The sequence below is a fragment of the Nicotiana tabacum genome, chromosome 2 (assembly GCF_000715075.1).
Source record: "Nicotiana tabacum cultivar K326 chromosome 2, ASM71507v2, whole genome shotgun sequence".
Taxonomy (NCBI): domain Eukaryota; kingdom Viridiplantae; phylum Streptophyta; class Magnoliopsida; order Solanales; family Solanaceae; genus Nicotiana; species Nicotiana tabacum.
In genome coordinates, this window is record NC_134081.1 from 25,116,593 (window position 1) to 25,138,377 (window position 21,785).

At 38.4% G+C, this 21,785-nt stretch overlaps 1 protein-coding gene across 1 annotated transcript; it reads left to right on the forward strand.

The window, feature by feature from the left end:
- Positions 1 to 17,310: 17,310 nt before the first annotated feature.
- Positions 17,311 to 21,481, forward strand: LOC107771104 (laccase-4-like). Its single transcript, NM_001325090.1, is given in 6 exon segments — positions 17,311 to 17,480; positions 18,634 to 18,785; positions 19,330 to 19,574; positions 19,680 to 19,808; positions 19,927 to 20,853; positions 21,123 to 21,481. Coding segments are annotated over 6 exon segments (1,674 nt in total). The 5' UTR covers positions 17,311 to 17,390; the 3' UTR covers positions 21,254 to 21,481.
- The last annotated feature ends 304 nt before the right edge of the window (positions 21,482 to 21,785 follow it).

Genomic DNA, 21,785 nt, shown 5'->3' on the forward strand with positions numbered 1-21,785 from the left:
TTAAATATTTCTTTCTTATAAACAAAGTTTATACATTTCAAAATCACATGAGAGTTCTTACTAGTTACTATAAGTCTCAATTTTTTTAAATTAAAAATAATTACAGAATTTTTCAAAAATTGTAATCAAAGAAAAAATTATCGTACCCTTTAAATAAAGATGATGTCATATATATAATTGAATAAAGGGGGTATTTGTTTATGGCGTAAGTGATTAGTTGTTCTCAATAACAATATTAGGTAGTAGGCTCAAGCAATTGTCGTTCAGTTATTTAAAAGAGCTAATTAGTCTTCAGTGTCATAATTAGGTCGTCGTACAATATAGAATTCCATCTTTATTTTGCACTTTACAACTTAAATTTCTATTATGAAAGTTCATCAATCCAGCTTCTTAGCATAGAAAATCATTCATCACGTACTTGAAATATTTCGTTAGTATTAATCTCAAAGAATTGAAACAGCGAAAATAGAGTACCTTATTCTTCTTTTGTTTTTTTTCTTTCTTTTCAGGTCACATTTTACATGAAATAATCATGAACAATATATATATTCATAAATTTCAGGTGTTGTATCTTATAGAATTAGGTCTATTCAACGCGAAAGTGAAATCTAATCTACCATCTGCCAGTAGATGAACTTCCTGCCCAAACAAAGAGGTTCAGTTAGTTGATCACCAAGTCCTAACAATCCTAAAAGTGATGATTACTTTAATACATTTCTTTCTTTATTAATTATCTTTCCTTTTTTGGGTGAATATTTCTTTATCTGATTAACTTTTTTAGGGAAGGATGAGAAAACTCTGCCTGTATGAGCTTGCTTATGTTGCCATTCCGAAACCAGAATAATGAAAGAGATCAATTGCGGTAAATTGACAATCACCACAAAACTAATCAATTAGTTACGCTGAATTCTCACACTTATATAATGATAATAATTCATACAGACGACCACAATTTATTGAAAGTGAACCGTAGTACTGTAGTAGTTGTTATTGGCAAATGGAGGGTGGAGGTAGGGGTGTTTATCGGGCGGATAATTATGCTTAACAGTTTGATTTATCGATTATTAATTTTTAAATAGACTAATTCTTTAACCAACTGATAAGATATCGAACGGTTCGATATCGAATTAACAATTATCGAATGTACTACTAAATCTTAGCCAGGCTAAGAGACAATGAAAATTAATGTCACATGTAGTACAATGTACAACAGTACAAGTAAACAAAATGACAAAAACCTACAATAAAACATAAGGAAACCCAACATCAGATCTGTACAAGTAAATCAAATGACAAAAGCCTACAAAATTTAATATGGAACGAGTTGGCTCTTAGCTCTTTTTAAATTAATGTTAATAACCAAGTCACAAAAAACCAACACAAACTAGCATAACCTTAATATAAAACGTAAATATATAAATTTTTAATGGGTTAACGATTTATCCGATAAAAAAATTGAGTAATCCCATCCCAAACCGATACGCCGTAAATTATAAAATTTCAATTTGTTCACCAACCATTATTCCGATGACCCGATATCAATAAGCTAATAAGCCAATTTTACGATTTGGTTAACGGCTACGATTATGTTTTGAACAGCCCAGGTGAAGAAGATAAGAAAGAAAGGGATTGTAGTCAGTACGTTGACAACCAACATAAAATTAATTATTTTACGCTAAATTAAAATACACTAGTGAAGATTAATTCATACTGTATACGGGTAAAATCGAGAATAGAGTTACCCCGATTTCCCATTGTGAAACGAGGAATGTCGTTGCAAGTTATTGGCTGGGGTGAGACCGAAGATACCCACAGATCGGAACCAAGAACAGACGAATAACATAACGGGTTTCGAGCACGACTGAACCCGGAGGGAATCAAGCTCAACTGAGATGAAAATTTGAGGGTAAAGAAAAGGCAGTTAAAGGAAGCAAACGAGAGGCCGAAATATCCGTCATCAGTCGGATATTGCGGCGCGGATCACGCTCGGTATTGGTTGCGGATCTTATTTTCGTGGGAAAGAAGGAAGGAAAAGATTTTTACCTTATTTAGACTTGCACTAGGGTTAAATCTCCTCTACTATATAAAGAGGAGGACCCCTTTATTTTTTGTGGACTACTTTCATGCATAACAAAGACAATAAAATTTACTCTGGCTCTCAAAAATTATTTTAAGTATTCTTCAGTTGTTCACTCAGTTATTCAAATCTGGGCTCTATCTTGAGGGCTCGATCGAGAGCAACCGCTGGCATTTACATTAAACACAAGGCTTAATTACTACGTCACTTTGGTTTGATCGTTTTATCTCATTTCAATTCAACTATTTACCGTTCTTTGATCATTTGTGTTAAATTAAACCGCATATCCTTTAAAACGCGTATAAATTTAATTGTTATCCATTTTAATAGATAAACAGTTTGGCGCCACCGTACGGCTAAGAAAAATAGTGGCAATTTAATACGAATCTTGATTACACAAATTATTTTACACTTGTTCTTTGAAGTTTGATTTTAGTCTGTTAAATACAGAGCTGCCAATATGGGTCGGGTAGGGCCGAGTTAGCCTAGCTCGGCCCAGGTGGGCTTTAGCAATTGACGGGCTGGGCTGGGCTAGCCCACCATTTTGATGGGCCTTATAATGGCCAGCCCACCCTAGTCCTATGTGGGTCGTTGGTCCCCATGGAGTCCATCATTTTTTAAAATATAATTTTATATTTTTTCTTTAAATTCTAACCTAAAAAAAGATAAATATCTTAAAGTTAAAAAATATCTTATCAGAAAATTTTTGCAAAGCTTAATAATTTTTTATATTGTTCCAATATATCACAATAAACACCAAAAAAGTAAAAGACAAGACTATATTTTATTTACTAAAAGTCAAAACTCAAAACAAACTATTCAAGAGAACATCCATGATGCTTATGGGATATCCAACACATCATTTTTATCAAACACATTTGAATCCGCTTGTGATAAGATTGTCTTAACATCTTCACTTTCATCTACACCTACAATTCATATGCAATATTAATTAGTTAAATATTAAGAATAATAAAATTTTAAAAACTAATAATATTCAAATTCACATAAAAAATATTACTAGTTTGGGAACAAGTGTTTGGACATTTTCATGATGGATGCAACTTTTGTACTTTGTCAGAACACGTCCACCAATGCTAAATGTTGATTCCGATGCTATAGTGGTAATAGGAATACTAAGTACATCATGCGCCATCACTAAAAGATCAAGATATTTTCTAGAATGGTCCTTCCAATACATCTCTTGAAACTTTTCAAGATCAAGCTTTGGTTCCTCTGAGTAAAGATCCAATTCTAACTTTCCATCATTAGAGGAAGTATACATTTTATATATTTTAAATAAATATTTTTATTAGGCCCACAGACCGGCCCAGTCCAGCCTCGGTCAAGCTTCACGGGCCACAGGCTTACTCGGGCCGGGCTTAAAAGCTCCGCTTTTAAATGGGCTCCAAATATTCTAGTCCAACCTTACTAAATTACGGGTTGGGCTGGACCAACATGCCAAGCTCATATTGACGGCTTTAGTTAAATATGTCACACTCTTAATCAGCTCACTTAAGTGTCGACGTCAAATCAGGACATCACGGCAAAAATAACAACGGGGTGTCGAATAACAACGTACCCCCTGTTGACCCTAATGGCGTACCAATCGTTGATCCAGTCGATACCAACTCATAGGTTGATGTCAATACTAACCTATCGATTGATCCTAATAACAGCATTCAGGGGGCACCTCGGTCATCAGTTTACGAGGTACCCGAAGGGGGAGGCGATGGAGTTAGCTTACGTTTGATTTTTGAGATGTTGCAAGCCCAACAAGTTGCAATAGCACAACTGCAGAATCAAAATCATGCACACAATGCGGCTGAACCCGAACAGGTTGGAGAAGATACCCGGAGGGAAGAACGGGTTATCATAGAGCCCAAAGGGTCCGAATCCGAGGTAACTTCCGAGGTGATGAAAATGCTCGAGGCACTGACAAAATGGGTAGAATCCGGCGAAAAGAAGATAGAGGCAAACCATAAGAAAGTACAAACTTATAACTCGAGGGTCGATCATATCCCGGGGGCACCTCCGATAGTGAAAGGACCGGTTTCCAAAACGTTCATTCAGAACCCTATCCTCCCAAGCGTGGCACCAAAGCCGATTCCGAAAAGGTTCTGAATGCCGATATTCCCAAATATAATGGGACCAAAGATCCAAACGAGCATGTAACCTCCTGCACATGCGCTATAAAAGGCAACGACCTCGAGGATAATGAGATCGAGTTGGTGTTGCTGAAGAAATTCAGGGAAACCCTATCCAATGGAGAGATGATATGGTATCATAATTTACCTCAAAACTCTATTGATTCGTTTCGTATGCTTGCATATATCTTTGTTAAAGCTAACACTGGAGCCATTAAAATTGAGACAAGGAAATCGGACCTGTTCAAAGTCAAAGAGACATACAACAAAATGCTCAGGGAATTCGTGTCAAGGTTCCAAATGGAACTGATGGACCTACCATAAGTTGCGGACGATTGGGCCGTTCAGGCATTTATTCAGGGGCTCAACCCCCGAAGTTCAGTTGCATCTTAACAACTGAAGCAAAATTTGGTAGAATATCTAGCGGTTGCCTAGGCCGATGACCATAACCGATATCAATCATAGATCAAAGTCGAAGACAACCAATTAGGGACCTCCTCAGGTTCAGTTTATCCCGGTAAAAATGAACGACAAGTCTAAAAGAGTAGTGGATCGAGAGTTGAGGCCACCCCGAGACGGATACCTGCCTTATAACTCAGATAGAAGGGGAAACAGACCCAGTCGCTATTCGACCAGGAACGACAGAAGAAATGATCACGGTCCAAGCAATTGAGGCTTGGTGAATAAAAATAGGCTCGACAGATCATTCAGAGTCAGAGATGCCCCGAAGCTATCAGAGTATAACTTCAACGTAGATGTAGCAAGCACAGTGTCAACCATCAGTCGCATCAAGGAGACCAAATTGTCGAGGCCGCTTCGGTCCGATCCGGCACAAAAGGATCACAATTTGTTATGCAAATATCACGGTACTCACTGTCATAGAACCGAGGATTGTTGACAGTTAAGGGAAAAAGAGGCTCGTTTGTTCAATAATGGACATCTTTGAGAATTCCTAAGTGAACGGGCCAAAAACCATTTCAGGAATAAGGACGCCAACAAACAGGTTGAATAAGAAGAACCCAAACATGTGATTAATATGATTATTGGATGAGTGGATGTTCCCCAAGGGCCGATGATAAAACGCACCAAAGTCTCTGTCACAAGAGAAAAAACGAACTCAAGATTATGTTACAGAAGGATCCATCTCATTTAGTGACGAGGATGCTGAGGGCATCATTCAACCACACAATGATTCACTGGTAACATTTGTACTTATTAATAAATCTCGAGTTAAGCGCGTGTTAATTGATCCAGGTAGCTCAGCCAACATCATCTGATGGAGAGTCGTGGAGCAACTGGAGTTGTTGGACCAGATCGTGCCAGCAGTCCGGGTGCTGAACGGATTCAATATGGCATGCGAGACAACAAAGGGAGAAATCACCCTACCAGTCAACACGACTGGAACCATTTAACAAGCAAAGTTCTATATGATCGAGGGGGACATGAGGTACAACGCCTTGTTCGGAAGACGCTAGGTCCATAGCATGAGGGCAGTACCATCGACCTTGCACCAAGTGTTGAATTTTCCAACTCCATGTGGAATCAAAATGGTTTACGAGGAACAAACGGCCGCAAAAGAGATGTTCGATGTCGGGTAAGTGATCCCGGCACCTGTGATCACGACATCAAAGGATAAGGGACCGATCGAAAAGAAAGATACCAAATAGCAATCACAGATCTCAACCCCGACCAAATCGGAAAAATGGGAGGAACGTCCAACAGATGAAGAAGATGACTTCGGGGTCCCGAGATACTTCGTGGCACCTGATGACACCGATGCAACCAAGTCAACAATCGAGGAACCGGAACAAGTCATACTATTCGAGCATTTACCGGATAGAAAAGTATACATAGGCACGGGGCTAACCCCCAAGCTTAGGAAAAAACTTATTAATTTTCTTAAAGCTAATGCCAATTTTGTTTCCTGGTCCCACTTAGATATGGCAGAAATTTAACCAGAGATAACAACTCATTAATTGAGTTTAGATCGGAGCTTCCATCCGGTTAAATAGAAGAGGAGGCCATAATCCGAGGTCAAACACACATTCATCATGTACGAGGTATCTGAACTTTTAAAAATAGGTTCCATTAGGGAAGTCATATACCCGAATTGGTTAGCTAACACTAGTCGTCGTACCTAAAAAGGGAAATGAATTTAGAATGTTTATAGATTATAAGGATTTGATTAAGGCATGCTCAAAGGACTCATTTCTTTGCCTAACATCAACCGAATGATAGATACAACGGTAGGGCACGAGATGTTGAGCTTTCTCGACAACTACTCTAGGTACAACCAAATACGGATGGATCCGGATGACGAAGAGAAAACTTATTTTATAACTAGGTTCGGCACTTATTGTTATAATTTGATGCCATTTAGGTTAAAAAAATACCGGTGCCACATGCCAACGCCTAGTTAACCGGATGTTCGAGGAACAAATAGGGAAACCAATAGAGGTTTATATTGATGACATGTTAGTTAACTCCCTGCGAGCAGAAGACCATTTTGAGCATTTTCAAGAAACCTTCGACATACTAATACAATATAAAGTTGAACCCAGAGAAGTGCGCCTTCGGAGTTGGCTCAGGCAAGTTCCTCAGTTTTATGGTATCTAACTGGGGAATAAAGATCAACCAAGATAAGATAAAGGCCATAGAAGATATCACCGTGGTTAACAATGTCGAGACAGTGCAAAGACTGACCGGACGAATAGTCGCATTGGGCCGATTCATTTACAGGTCGTCAGATAAAAGCCACAAATTTTTCTCGTTACTAAAAAAAAAAAGACTTTGCCTGGACCCCGGAGTGCCAAAAAGCTTTGGAAGAAATCAAACAATACTTATCAAGCCCTCCCTTGTTGCATACCCTGAAGGCAAACGAGCAACTATACCTTTACTTGGCAGTTTCCGAGATAGCAGTAAGTGATGTCCTGGTTCGGGAACAAGAAGGTACACAATGTTTTATATATTATGTTAGTATAACTCTAGGTGATGCTGAGACGAGGTTTCCGCACCTAGAAAAATTGGCGCTTGCTTTGCTAAGTGCATCTAGAAAACTAAAACCATATTTTCAATGGCATCTTATATGTGTCATGACCTCGTACCCGTTAAGGAATGTTATGCATAAACCCAAACTCTCAGGGCAGCTAGCAAAGTGGGACGTAGAGATTAGCGGGTACGATATTGAATACAAATCCAAGACAACTATAAAGTCCCAGATATTGGCAAACTTTGTGGCCGATTTCACACCGGCCATGATCCCCGAGGTCGATAAAGAATTATTACTCACCTCGGGGACTAGCTCAGGGTTTGGACCATATTCACAGACAGTGCCTTCAACGCGAAAGGTTTGGGTTGGTCATCGTACTAAAACCCCCCATCGGTAACATAATAAGACAATATATTAAAAATGTGAAATTGACTAACAATGAAGCCGAATATGAGGCTATGATTGCAGGTCTAGAATTGGCTAAAATCTTGGGGGATGAGGTTATTGAAGCCAAGTGTGATTCCTTTCTCGTTGTTAACTAGGTCAATAGAACATTCGAAGTCAAAGAAGACCGAATGCGAAGGTACTTATATAAATTGCAAGTAGTGTTACATAGATTCAAAGAATGGACGCTACAGTACGTGCCTCGAGATCAGAACAGTGAGGTCGATGCATTGGCAAACTTAGGATCGTAAGTAGACTCCAAAGAATTCAACTCCAGAATAGTGGTGTAGTTGATGAGCTTGGTAATAGAGGCCGGTCATGCCGAAGTAAACTCAACAAGTTTGACTTGGGATTGGCGGAACAAACACGTGGACTACCTTCAGAAGGGGAAACTTCCATCGGATCCTAAAGAATCAAGGGCCCTTAGAACTAAAGCTGCTAGGATTTGCTTGGTTGATGGCCAACCGTACCGAAGATCATTTTTAGGACCATTAGCGAGATATTTAGGGCTCGGGGAGACCGATTACATGGTGAGTAAAGTACACGGGGACTTTGCAGAAACTATTCGGGAGCAGAATCATTAGTTAGGGGTGGGCGTTAGGTCGGTTCGGTTCGATTTTAAGAAATTTGGTTCGGTTATTTGGTTTTCGATTTTGTAAAAGTAGTAACCGAAACTGAACTGAAATAAGTTCGGTTCAGTTCGGTTTAAGAAATTCGGTTCGATTTATTTCGGTTCGATTTTCGGTTTGAACATTATCATATTGGGCTCTCTCTATGTAATAATTAAACTGGCGAATTTGTTGGTTTTCTTTCAAAATTTCGGTAAATTAGACTGAAACAAACCGAAAATTTGTTGGTTTGCTAATAATTCGGTTTTTCAGTTAACCGAACCAAATAAACTAATAACCGAAAATCGAACCGAAAAACTGAAATTTTAAACCAAAACCGACCGAAAAAACCGAATAACCGAAACCGAAATAAAAATATTTTTGGTTCGGTCGATTTTTTCGGTTCGGACCGAAATATGCCCACCCCTATCATTGGTCCGAAAACTGATCAAGGCTGGGTATTATTGGAATGAAATACAAAAGACTTCATTCATAAGTATGACGAATATTAGAGGCATGCCCTGATGATCCATCAGCTGGGAGAGCTGCTCCACCGGATCCTTTCCCCTTGGTCGTTCATGAAGTGGGGAATGGATATAGTAGGGCTTTTACCATGGGCACCCGGTAAGGCTCAATACATTTTGCTTATGACAGATTACTTCTCCAAGTGGATTGAAGCACTTGCATTTGAGAAAGTTAGAGAGAAGGAGGTTATAGACTTCATTTGGGATCACATAATCTGCCGGTTCGGGATACCAACCAAAATTACATGTGACAATGGGAGACATTTCATTGGGAACAAGGTCAATAAGATCTTCGAAGATCACAAAATCATAAAGATTTTATCGACCCCGTATCACTCGAGCGTGAATGGTTAAGCAGAGTAGACAAACAAGATCATACAGAATAACCTAAAGAAAATATTGACCGATTCAAAACAAAGGTGGAAGGAAATTCTGCCTGAGGTCCTGTGGGCGTATCGAACAACCTCGAGGCCGGGTGCCGGTGAAACACCATTTTCTCTAGTCTATGGGGAAGTGGCTTTGATTCCAGTAGAAATAGGGGAACCGAGCTTAAGGTTCCAATATGCTACGGAAGCATCAAACGACGAGGCCATGGCCGCAAATTTTAGATTTAGCGGATGAACGATGAGAAGCCACCCTGGTCCGGTTAGCAGCTCAAAAGCAGCGGATAGAAAGAGATTACAATCGATGGACAAACATTCGACACTTCCGGATCAGGGACTTGGTCTTGAGAAAATTCACACTGCATACTAAGAAACCGAATGACGGAAAATTAGGCCCGAACTGGGAAGGAACATACAGAGTCACCGGTATAATCGGAAAGGGCTCATACCAGCTTGAGTCCTGAACTGGCAGATAACTGCAAAACAACTGGAACATGGGACACTTAAGGCGGTACTACTGCTAATATATTAATATTCAGTTTTCTTTAAGATTTATTACCCTTCGAAACTAACCCGTGTAGGTACTTAATCGAAGTCAAGACCAAGAATCACAGAATTAGATTTGAAAGTACGTGTTGTACTCTTTTTCCCTTCGATCGGATTTTTCCTGAAGTGGGTTTTACGGCAAAATTTTTTAACGAGGCAACATGAAGCGTGCTACTTTAGTTTTGAACACCGGTCAAGGACCGGGGATTGGGGACCGCCCACATCGGATCAATAGTACTCGAGCCCTCAAATTTCGGCCTCAAGTACTAGGGAACTATCATACCCCAAATCAAGCTTCAAAGATCTGAGTCCGAAAATTTTGAAGACAATTTTACTTGACAATCGAAGCCGAGGCTTGAATAATAGGATTTATTATAAGGGTCAAACGATCAAATGAATCGGGCCTTAATAGTTCATTCTTTCCACGACGGATAGTGTTTGTATCTTCGACTATTTACACGACATTTAAAGTAATAAAGTGAGAATTTCACCTTCTATACTTCGTCGGTTCACGCTTACACGAGTAATGTAACCGTTATATCACTTAGAATAAATATTGGGTTAAAAACCTTCTAAGCCCACAGGCCATTATTAACCTGGGGCATGAAACCCCAAGGGCAGTAAAAGTCCACGAGACTGTGCCCAATCATTTAAAGACCTCTAAGCCTGCGGCTATGGGTCTCCCCGAACCGGGGACTGCCGTATGATAATAAGACCAGGCAAATCGGGTTACAAAATTTTGAGGGCACCAAGCCTACGAGGCAAGGCCCAAATACAAGAGGCTACGGCCAACTTAAGGTCCGAAGCCATTGGAGCTTCGACCCCAATGTATAAACGATTCGGAGACGTCTGAGTTCATAAATATAAAAAGCAAGGTCCTTACATATTTTAATTCTACAAAGACTATGTCCGACTTGATAAAATTAATCAGTTTCGAATTTTTGCCAAGGAAAAGGTCACCTTCGGCAAAGACTACATGTGTCCGGATAAATCATTCGAATACCCGAAATTAAGACTTTGTTTCATTTTTGTCAGATCCTTCGAAGCCAAAGAAACTCGAAGCCGTTGTTTGACCCAGATCTTATTCGGGCTTTGGAAGTCAAACAGTTTGAGCGATGAAAATATTTATGCTAAGGCAACGATGATATATTAGCCATACTGAATTCGAGACACAAGTTATATATTCTAAGTCCTAAGCAAAATGCAAATGCGGAAAACTTAAGGGACATAATGTAAAGCCGAAGGGTAATTTCATTTATTTACCAAAAATATTTACACATGCACGAGAAAACGGCCCTAAAGTACAAGATAAACGAGTACAAAGAAACAAAAATAACATAAACTAAGGCATTCCCTACATAAACTTCATCAGAGCCTAGCTAGCTATCTGATCCCTCGGGCTGGTACTTCGCTTTGGCCTCGGCTTTGAACTTCTTGGCCTCTTCAATCTTGGCCGCTACGTCGACTCCCCCTCCCCCCCAAGCTTAGTTCTCCTCGAGCGCCTCCCTATGAGATAGCCACCTCACATACTCGATCTTCATTATAATCTGGGCTTCAACTATCTCAACGTCAGCCTTATACTGGGCCAGCATATCATGGGCATCCAATATCTCTTTCGAAGACACTTCCAATTTGGACATCAGCATAGTATACTCTTGGCTAAGAGTGTTAAGCTCTACAACGGGAGAGGCAAGTCGTGCCTGGAGCTCCTCGTTCAAGTCCTCTTTGGTGGAAAGTCCTCTTTGGTGGCATCCCGCTCTAATGCTAGGCGATCTATTTTGCCTCTCAGCTCATCAACTGAAGCCTTGGCCCCGTTCATCTCGGTCCTGAGCTGGTTGATCAGAGTTATCTTTTCCTGGACCTGGGAGGTTGTGGCGTTAGCATTGACGTTTAGCCTCTCATTATCAATATCGAGAACTCTTACCTTCTCAACCAAAAGGGCATAGTCCTGTTTTGCTTTCGAGGCCTCCTTCTGGGCCTTCTCCAGTTCAGCCTGAAGGGCGGAGAGGTCAGTCGTATCCCTAAAGACTTCATCCTTTTGATCACAGAGAGATTTGTACATCTCTGTTTGCTGGACTTGTTCTTTGAGCTCGAATTCGATATGGATCACCTCCATCCTGGATCGGTGAAAGGTCTCATGATGAAGCATCGAGACCTGAGATATGGAGAAAAAAAATCGTTAAAAATAGTTAGGGCAATGGGAACTCGTTAAAATAAAAAATAAAGAGGATATACCGGATTCAGCGCCTGCTTAGCCTTATTGAAAAGGCTTGGCCCTCCTACCTCGTTCATCTTCATTTGGTGTTCCTCGGATACCAAGGAACAGAGATAGCTAGCCACTCTGACTGGCCAGGATAACATGCTAGTGTCCGCCGGCACTGAGAACATGACCGTCTTCTTTCGCTCGGGGTCCACACTTGGGGCAAAAAACTATTTCTCGAACTTTGAGCTCGAACTCGGACCATCTGATTCCAGTTGCACAAACCTTTTCGGGATCTCCAGGTGGACAAAGACAGAATAGTCTTCTAACATACCAACGTCCACACCCTCAAAAAATGAGTTAATGGCATCATCCACAACCCCGGACTTTTCGGTCAATTTCTCTTCAATGGCTTGATCCTCATTTAAAGTGGCCTCCGTCCGGGGTGGTGACACATGGATGTGGATAACGGTGTCGCCTTCAGAAACGACCCTTCTCGGGACTGGGGGGCTTTAGTTCGAAGCAGCATCCATATGCTTTTCTTTGGTTCCCCGAGTTAATGATAATTTGGCCTTACGAGCATCCTCCCCAGGGGCCACTAACTCTTGATGGCGTTTTTTGAGTCATTCAGCTCGTGGGTGATGAATTCCATATCTTCGTCATCCTCGGGAAAATCCTTGAGCTAACGAAGAGCTTCGAAAACTGGGACTCGGGACCCTGGCATCCAAAGACTTTTTGGTGCTCTTCCAGACACTGAGCATGATTCTTTTTCTTTTCTTGACCTTGGCAGGAGCGTCCGAGGAGCCTGGGGATCTCTTTTTCTTCTTAGTTTTCTCCTCCTTTTCTACAACAACTTCGGTAACGGACGGTAGAGAGGTAAATGGTTTGGAAGACGAGGTCGATACCACAGTATCGACTGCTTCTCGAAGCTTGGTGGTATTTGGCAAGCCTGTGAAAGAAGGAATGAATTGTGTCAATAATGAAATAAGGAGAGACAATGAAGAGATCTTCTAGAAAAGAGCACTCACCATAGGAACGAGCCTCTCACTTGCCTTTGGAGAGCTTACGCCACTCACGCTTGGAGTAGGTAAGCTGCTTGCATATACCCTCGATCCACTCCTTTTGATGTGGGACCGCATTGGGGACTCGAGGGACAGCTGCACATCGGATGAGATATGTCATGAGTGGGAAAAGTAAATACAAGGATAAACTTTGATGGCATAAGAAGAAGTAAACTTACGATTCGATTTCCACCTCTCATGGAACGACATGAATTCGGGAGGAATAAAATCCTCGGTCTTTATCCAAACGAAACTCCCCTACCAACCTCGATCCCTGACCTCATCTATGTAGGAAAAGGGAGTCTTTTTCCCCCGACAGGCAAGTTTGATTAACCCTCTCGAAAGATTCGGGGGCTGTATACTCGAAGTCAGTGATCAACCGTGAATCGTGGCTCCTTCATATTATTCGCAAAGTGGCAGAGAGGATTCACAGTCCTTCAATAGGATGGATGAACTTGCCCGACGCAAATGTCATATCTTTTGCAAAACTCGAGGACTACCGTATCAACAGGACTAAATGTGAAAGGATACGTGTAAAAACTTAAGTCTCCTTCCACGTGTGTTGTGATTGCCTCATCAGGACTGGGAACAACTACGTCCTTGTCTTCCCATTTACAGTCCTCTCAGACAGGCTTGAGTGTCTCCTTGGTTATGGAGCAGGCATACCTCCATGCTTCCTCACCCTGATCTCCTTATGCGGATGCTTTCTCGACTTTAATGTTATTATCTATGGAACAACCGCCGGGGATAAAATATGTAAGAGGAGGTCCCGAGGCTACTACCGTAGGCACTGGCAGTGGCTAAAGAAGAGGTCGTCGATGCAGTGTTTTGAGGTACCAATTTTAAAGTCTTCACCATCCCTATCTGGGAATATGAAGATCTGGGGATCTGATATGAAGATTTGAAGATTTGATATGAAGATTTGGAGATAAGGTATGAAAGTTAGAAGATAAACTATGAAGATATGAAGGTATGAAGAACAAGTTATGAAGGTTTGAAGGATCGACAAACGGATGAAGATATGAAAAGCTGGAAGGTAACTTAGGGAAATCTGAAGTTAGAAAGCAAAAAAAAAGTGAAAGTGAGAAACCAGAACTTTTATAGGGAAAGAGTAATGATTGAGAGACATTCCTTATTCGGTAACTACTGAGGTTGTACAATCGACGTTTGACGTGTGTCCAAAGTCAGAGCGACGTGACTGATGGGACGTTTCAGTTCATCAGCTTGCGCATGATTTACGAGAGAAGGAACCGGGGTCAATTAGTCACTTCTCATCGCTCCTACAATCTACTCTCCAAGAAGTGAGGGGACTATTTGTATGTGGGTAAAATCGAGGATAGAGTTACCCCCGATTTCCTGTTGTAAAACAAGAAACGACGTTGCTGGTTACTGGCTCGGGTGAGACCGAAGATACCTACAGATCAGAACCAAGAATAGACGAATGATATAGCGGGTCTTGAGCACTGAATCCGGAGGGAATCAAGCTCTAGTGAGATGAATAATCGAGGGTAAAGAAAATGCGGTCAAAAGAGGCAAACGAGGAGCCGAAATATCCGCCATCAGTAGGATATTGCAGTGCGGATCACACTAGGTATTGGCTGCGGATCTTATTTTCGTGGGAAGGAAGGAAAGAAAAGATTTTTACTTTATTTAGACTTTACTAGGGTTAAATCTCCTCTACTATATAAAGAGGAGGACCCTTTCATTTTTTGTGGACTACTTTCACGTGTAACAAGGTAATAAAATTTACTTTGACTATTTTAAGTATTCTTTAGTTGTTCACTCGTTTATTCGTATCCGGACTCTATCTCGAGGACTCGATCGAGACCAACCGTTGGCATTTAAGCTAAACACAAGGCTTAATTACTACGTCACTTTGGTTTGATCGTTTTATCTCATTTCAATTCAATTATTTACTGTTCTTTGATTATTTGTGTTAAGTTAAACTACATATCCTTTGAACTGCGTATAAATTTAATTGTTATCCATTTTAAGGGCTAAACACATATAATCTATATCAATATACTGTGCTTGAAATTGGAAGGATTTTTAGGGGTGGGTAGGAGCTGGAGCAAAGGAGTATTGACAACTAATAAGTTGTTAAAACCCACGGTTGGCTTAATCTTTGCCTTGAAACAATGTATAATGGCTTATAGATATAGCAAAGAGTAAAATGATGCAAACCCATGAAATCAATTTAACAACCGTAACTACTAGATTTAGTAGGTAGGAGTCATATCTGTTATCAAATTTCTAAGGTTCTATGATAATATGATTACTAGATCTTTACTGACGCCCATAAAAAAGAAGCTTCCTAATTCATTTTCTATCTTTTTTGGTAAATAATAATCGTTTTTATAACGGGTCCTGGCTAATTAATATTAATTATTAGTACAGTTATTACTTTGTTGAGATTCTGCATACCTTTGTTTTGAATATTAATGTACCGGTAGTTCATCAAACAATACCATGGTTATGGCGACTTATTAAGAAAACAAAAGAAGAAGAATTAAGGATTGGTTTAGTCATTTTAATGTTGCCATAGACATATAAATCAAGCTACAATAAGGGAAACCTATATTTTTGTTTTGATGATAAAAAGCCTATGAGATTTAAAACTTACGCGTACCAGATATTTACTCCAAAACAATAGATACATGACATGTGTTTTGCACATGGACTTCAAACACTTACCCATTGTGAATTATATGTATTTATATCTCATTAAATCACTTAACCATGGTATATTAATATAGTTTGGCGTAAATACACTATGCAAGTAAGTATTTACCCTTAAAATGTTGTAGTAATAAATATGGTTATACATATCCTATTTAGTTTGTAATGACCTTGAATTACTATGTTAGCTAATTCCCTTTTTAACAAGACCTTCTTTAATTTCTAGACTTACTTTTCGACATCTTTATGCTTGCAAAAATATAAAAGTTCGAAAGAGTCTTTTTCCATTAAGTTATTTTAGCTTTTAAGTTGGATTGAGTACTCCTTTTGCAATCATTCATTCGCTTTTAGCCTATGATTTATTTGTGAGTCTGAGACAATCGACACATTTTTCATCCTTCTCGTTCTAATAGTCCGTTGTATCAAACTTAGATCGAAAACTTTGAAAAAAGTTATTTTGACATTTTGAGCTATAAATATTTTTCAACTTTCAGAAATATACGTGTGGTTTTAAGTATCATTTGTCTTGGACAAATTTATAATGTCTTATTTTAGTCAAATCGACCGTCAAAAAAACCGCGACGTAGCAAACTGTAGGGGCCATGTACATATTCTTCATGAGAAGCCATTTTCATCCCATGCATGCAGTTCCCACTTTGCTGAGTTAGTTTTAAAACCATATTATAAAATTACTGAAATTTCAAAACCTTGAATTAATTGATCTGTTGTACGTGGGACATGAAGACCATCAAGCATCATAGATTGCTTTTAGATAGTTCAATCAGTTACGCCTTAATTCAACTTTAGTTGACATAAGCATTTAGATAGTTATGAATTTATATTAATTACCCAACTAATGAATGCATTTGGAAAACGCAGAGGCGGCAGCATGATTTTAGGAGGATGGGTGCACTAATGTGAAGAGATGGATCTAGAATTTACATTTGACGTGTTTAACTTTAGTCTCTTACCATGAACCCACTACACTTTTGAAATTATATGTTCAAAATTATATTCTTTTTGAAAATTTTAGTGATTTTCACGTATATATTTATATCCCTTGCCGAAAACAAGACCATCTAAAGTGGAATCTGAACGACCAATTTCACTCGTAGAGTGCACTCAATAATTATTACACCATAGAAATCTTTGAGTATTGGTGCACGTGTATATATTTAAATAATTTTAAAAAAAATATAATATTGTTATACATAATTTAGGGAGTTGGGCATAAATTCACATGAAACCATATCAGACCCCTAAAAGCGGCCTATTGCATTTATATGATACGACCTCCCCGACCCTGCACATATGAGGTGCCTTTTTTTAGACAACTAATAAAGACAATTATTAAATCCCAAAGGAACTTTGTTTCTCACAGAAACAAACTAATAGCTTAACTAGCAAATTTATGATGGTCCACAGAGTTTAGAACTTTATGTAAAATGCAAGTAATGATTGAGGGGGAAATTGCATGAAAGAAATTAAATTGCTGTTCAAGAAGTAGAGATGACCCCAAAACATCCATCTCACCTAACTGAAGAAAATGATGACACAACGGAAAATTAAGGCACTTTCAACTATATATATATATATTTGCGTTGGCAGGTCATTCCTGAATACAACAAGATTACAAGAAATCAGAACTAAAAAGAAAATCACTTCAATTCGTTCTCTATAGCACAATTGTAAATAGAAGTCCAATTGCAGAAATTTCAAGAAAGAGACAAAAATGAACTCTTGGATTCGTCTTTTCATAGTATTGGCAGCTTGTCTTTTTCCTCTTGTCGTTGAATGCAGGATTCGACATTACAAGTTCAATGTAAGTACTATTAGCACTGTTACTACTACCACTACTATTTTTTTCCCTTGTGAATGCGTAGTTAATAAGCTTAATTAATTACCTTCTTGCATCAGTAAACAACAATATGCAAGTTTCTTGATATTACCATAGTCACAAATGTTGGATAATTTGTAATATGGAAAGACATATACTCCCTCTCTCTCAATTTATATGTCATACTTTTCTTTTTAATTTGTCGCAAAAATAACACCATCTTTCTATATTTAGAAATAATTTAAGTTAAAAAATTTTATTTTACGCTTAGTGAAATAATTTGTAGTCATACAAATATTTAAGGCTTAAATCAGTAGTATCAAAAATCTTTATTTATTTTTTAAACTTTATGTCTAGTTAAACGGTGCTACATAAATTGGGATGGAGGGAGTATGTTATAAAAAGGCTCTAACGTTTTGAGATTATGTTCTACAAAAGAGAATGTTGTCGGCACTTAAAGAGAGAATATATGATTAGGAAAAACTCAACCAATTTCAGATAAGTGTGATAACAAGCTTCATATTCCCCGAGATCTGCTATATAATCCAAAGTCAAAGAATCAATCTTTTGAGAAAGCGTTCTGCATGTTTCTAAGTGCTTTTATATTTAAATGGAGTATCCTTTTTCTTCTTCTTTCAGTATCAATTTTTTTAACAATAAACAACTTAATTTTCATTCAATCTGTTAAAAATGTGAAGAGAATCATCTATTATAAGTTTCTTGAAATGACTTGTTAATAAATATTGGGCCCATTTTCTTCTAGAGAAAAAAGAATTTTCTCCTTTTCTTTTGCCTCAGCAATAATAATAATATAAATAAGGAAAACCAGAAAATTTTGGCAATTCCATCCCACTATTAACAAACTGTCACAAAGTCTATGAATCCAGAATGATTGGCTCTGTTAACTGTTAAGTAGATGTTTCGAACTCTAAGGCAACAAAAATTAGGTAAAAGAAATTTCCAATTAACAAAGGTGGTTGGTCTATAAAAACAAATCAGTTGACGCCAAGACAAGCAAAATCAATATATTTACTATCAAAATAATTTGTCAACTATACATCAACACAGTGACTTTTTAATATAAAAAATACAAAATTCATAGCTATAAATATAATAATGTTTAATTGTTGCATGGCAGGTGGTAATGAAGAACACGACTCGCCTTTGTTCATCCAAGCCCATTGTTACTGTTAATGGAAAATTTCCAGGACCTACAATCTATGCTCGGGAAGGTGACACAGTACTTGTCAAAGTTGTTAACCATGTCAAGTATAATCTCTCTATCCATTGGTAAGTCATCTAATATCTACGACTTTAACTATTGTACAATACGAAGTCAGGATTTTCCATAAGAGGATTCAAAAAACAAATACAAAAAATTACACCTGAGATCTAAACTTGTAACGTAAAGCAATTTTTAAATAATAATTGTCACTACACTAGGGGATTTATCAATTTATATATATCCAACTTATATTTGGGATCTTTACACAAATAGCTAGCATGATTCACTGTTTACTTTCCTAACTGGTATATATAGATAAATTACACATGGTTATGTACATATTATTATACATATTTTATATATCCGTCATTTTTTTTGTTTTAAACTGGCGGATGATCGGCTATTTAGGTGAATTCTTCTTTATTTGTTTTTATCTATTAAGACAATATAACTTTTTCGATGTAGGAAATTCAGTTGAACCCCTTCCTTCCACCTAGCTAGCTCCGCACAAGTAACCGTTCTTAAAAAGTGGACGAATTTAGTAACCTGGAACATAAGACAGATTATCTAATACAATGGATTAAAGTAATGATAACATTTTTTTTACAGGCATGGTATTAGACAACTTAGAACAGGTTGGGCAGATGGACCAGCATACATCACACAATGTCCAATTCAGCCAGGGCAAAACTATGTGTATAACTTCACTATTACAGGCCAAAGGGGTACACTATTTTGGCATGCTCATATTTTGTGGCTAAGGGCCACTGTTCATGGTGCAATTGTTATCTTGCCTAACCTTGGAGTGCCTTATCCATTCCCTAAACCCAACCACGAAGCTGTCGTGATCCTAGGTAAAAAACATTAACTTCCTTAAACCAAAGTAGTATCATTATTTTCTTGAAATATTTATATACTATAAAATTGGAAGTTTTACTGATTTTGATAATGTGGTGCAGCTGAATGGTGGAAATCTGATACCGAAGCTGTGATTAATGAAGCCATAAAATCAGGATTAGCCCCTAATGTTTCTGATGCTCACACTATTAATGGTCATCCGGGACCCGTCTCAAATTGCGCATCACAAGGTAATACTTATACGAGTTTAGCTTTGATATACTGATAGAAAAAAAGGGGAATTAAGTATACCCCAATTTTTGGTAAAGAGCAAAAAACATGACATTTTTTGGACCATATAATATACAGGTGGATACAAATTGAACGTTGATCCAGGAAAAACCTACATGTTACGAGTCATCAACGCTGCGCTCAATGAAGAACTCTTTTTCAAAATTGCTGGCCATAAAATGACAGTAGTTGAAGTTGATGCCACTTACATTAAACCTTTCAAAACAGACACAATTGTAATTGCTCCTGGCCAAACAACAAATGTAATTGTCACTGCCAATCAAGGTTCTGGAAAATACATGGTTGCTGCTTCACCTTTTATGGATGCACCAATTGCTGTTGATAATGTTACAGCAATAGCCACTTTACATTATTCTGGCACACAAGGAAATAGCCACATTTCACTTACTAGTACACCACCTAAAAATGCCACCCCTGTAGCCAACACTTTTCTTGATTCTTTAAGAAGCCTGAATTCCAAAAAATACCCTGCTAATGTTCCCAAAAAAATTGATCATTCCCTATTTTTCACGGTAGGTTTAGGGATTAATCCATGCCCAACTTGCAAACAAGGTAATGGAAGCAGAGTTGTGGCTAGTGTAAACAATGTTACATTCGTTATGCCAACGGTTGCCCTTTTACAAGCACATTTCTTTGGGACTAAAGGAGTTTTCACGACAGATTTTCCAGCAAACCCGCCTTTTGCTTTCAACTATACGGGAACAGGACCAACTAATTTGGCGACGATGAATGGGACTAAGGTTTATAGGCTGCGGTATAACGATACAGTTCAATTGGTTTTGCAGGATACTGGAATTATAGCCCCTGAGAACCATCCAATCCATTTGCATGGCTTCAATTTTTTTCTAGTGGGTAAAGGCATAGGAAATTTTAATCCAAAAACAGATCCTAAGAATTTTAATCTTGTGGATCCTGTTGAGAGGAATACAGTTGGTGTTCCTGCCGGAGGATGGGTTGCTATAAGATTTCGTGCTGACAATCCAGGTATATACATCATTGTTTGTTAGATACAATATTGGGCTAAAATGACCCAAAGATACTTTTAATATGATGATATATTATCCGCTTTGGACCAAGCCCCCACGGTTTTACTCAAAAGACCTAACCCCATTAAGAAATTCCTCCACTTTTTATGTAGAATTACAATCTTTTTAGCTACCAATATGAGACTTTATTTGCACACCTAACATTTAACTTAAAGTTTTAAAATATTTTATGTTATTAGTGTATTTTAATTATATTTGAAATTGCAGGAGTTTGGTTTATGCATTGTCATCTAGAGATACACACAACATGGGGATTGAAAATGGCATGGCTTGTAGATAATGGCAAAGGCCCAAATGAGTCCCTTTTGCCACCTCCTAAGGATCTTCCAAAATGCTAAAATTGGAGAGGCCTTTTTTAAAGGAGTTAAATTTCACATACGAAGCATAATGTAGGGAAAGCAGGCTGAAGACTGCACCAAGAGAGACAAAGAAGAAAGGCGAGTCAAAAAGCAATGTATTCATTTTTGAGTGAAAGAGAAAAAACATTTTTTTTCCTCAGCCAAATTTTAATAATTATACGAGTATTCAATGTATACATTTTTTGAGATTGTTAATGGAAGTTTGAAAATTGGTTTGCGTTACCTCTCTTTTCTATGATTACTCCTATTGATTCATAGTTCTTTGTGGGAAAAAAAAAAAGAAAAAAGAAAAAAAGAACATAGGCATCCCAATAATGGGTTTATAGGTTATTGTAAAACAAGAGAAGTGTGTACGGGTGTAAAGAAACGAGAGGGCAGCATGATCTGACGTAACTTCGAGTGAAGTCGAAAGGTTCCTCGTTGCGGAGCCCGGGGAGGACGAATGATGCATCTGAAATCGGACACGGCTGAACATCGGATCCGGGCAGAGTGAAGTTTCGGGACTAAGGAA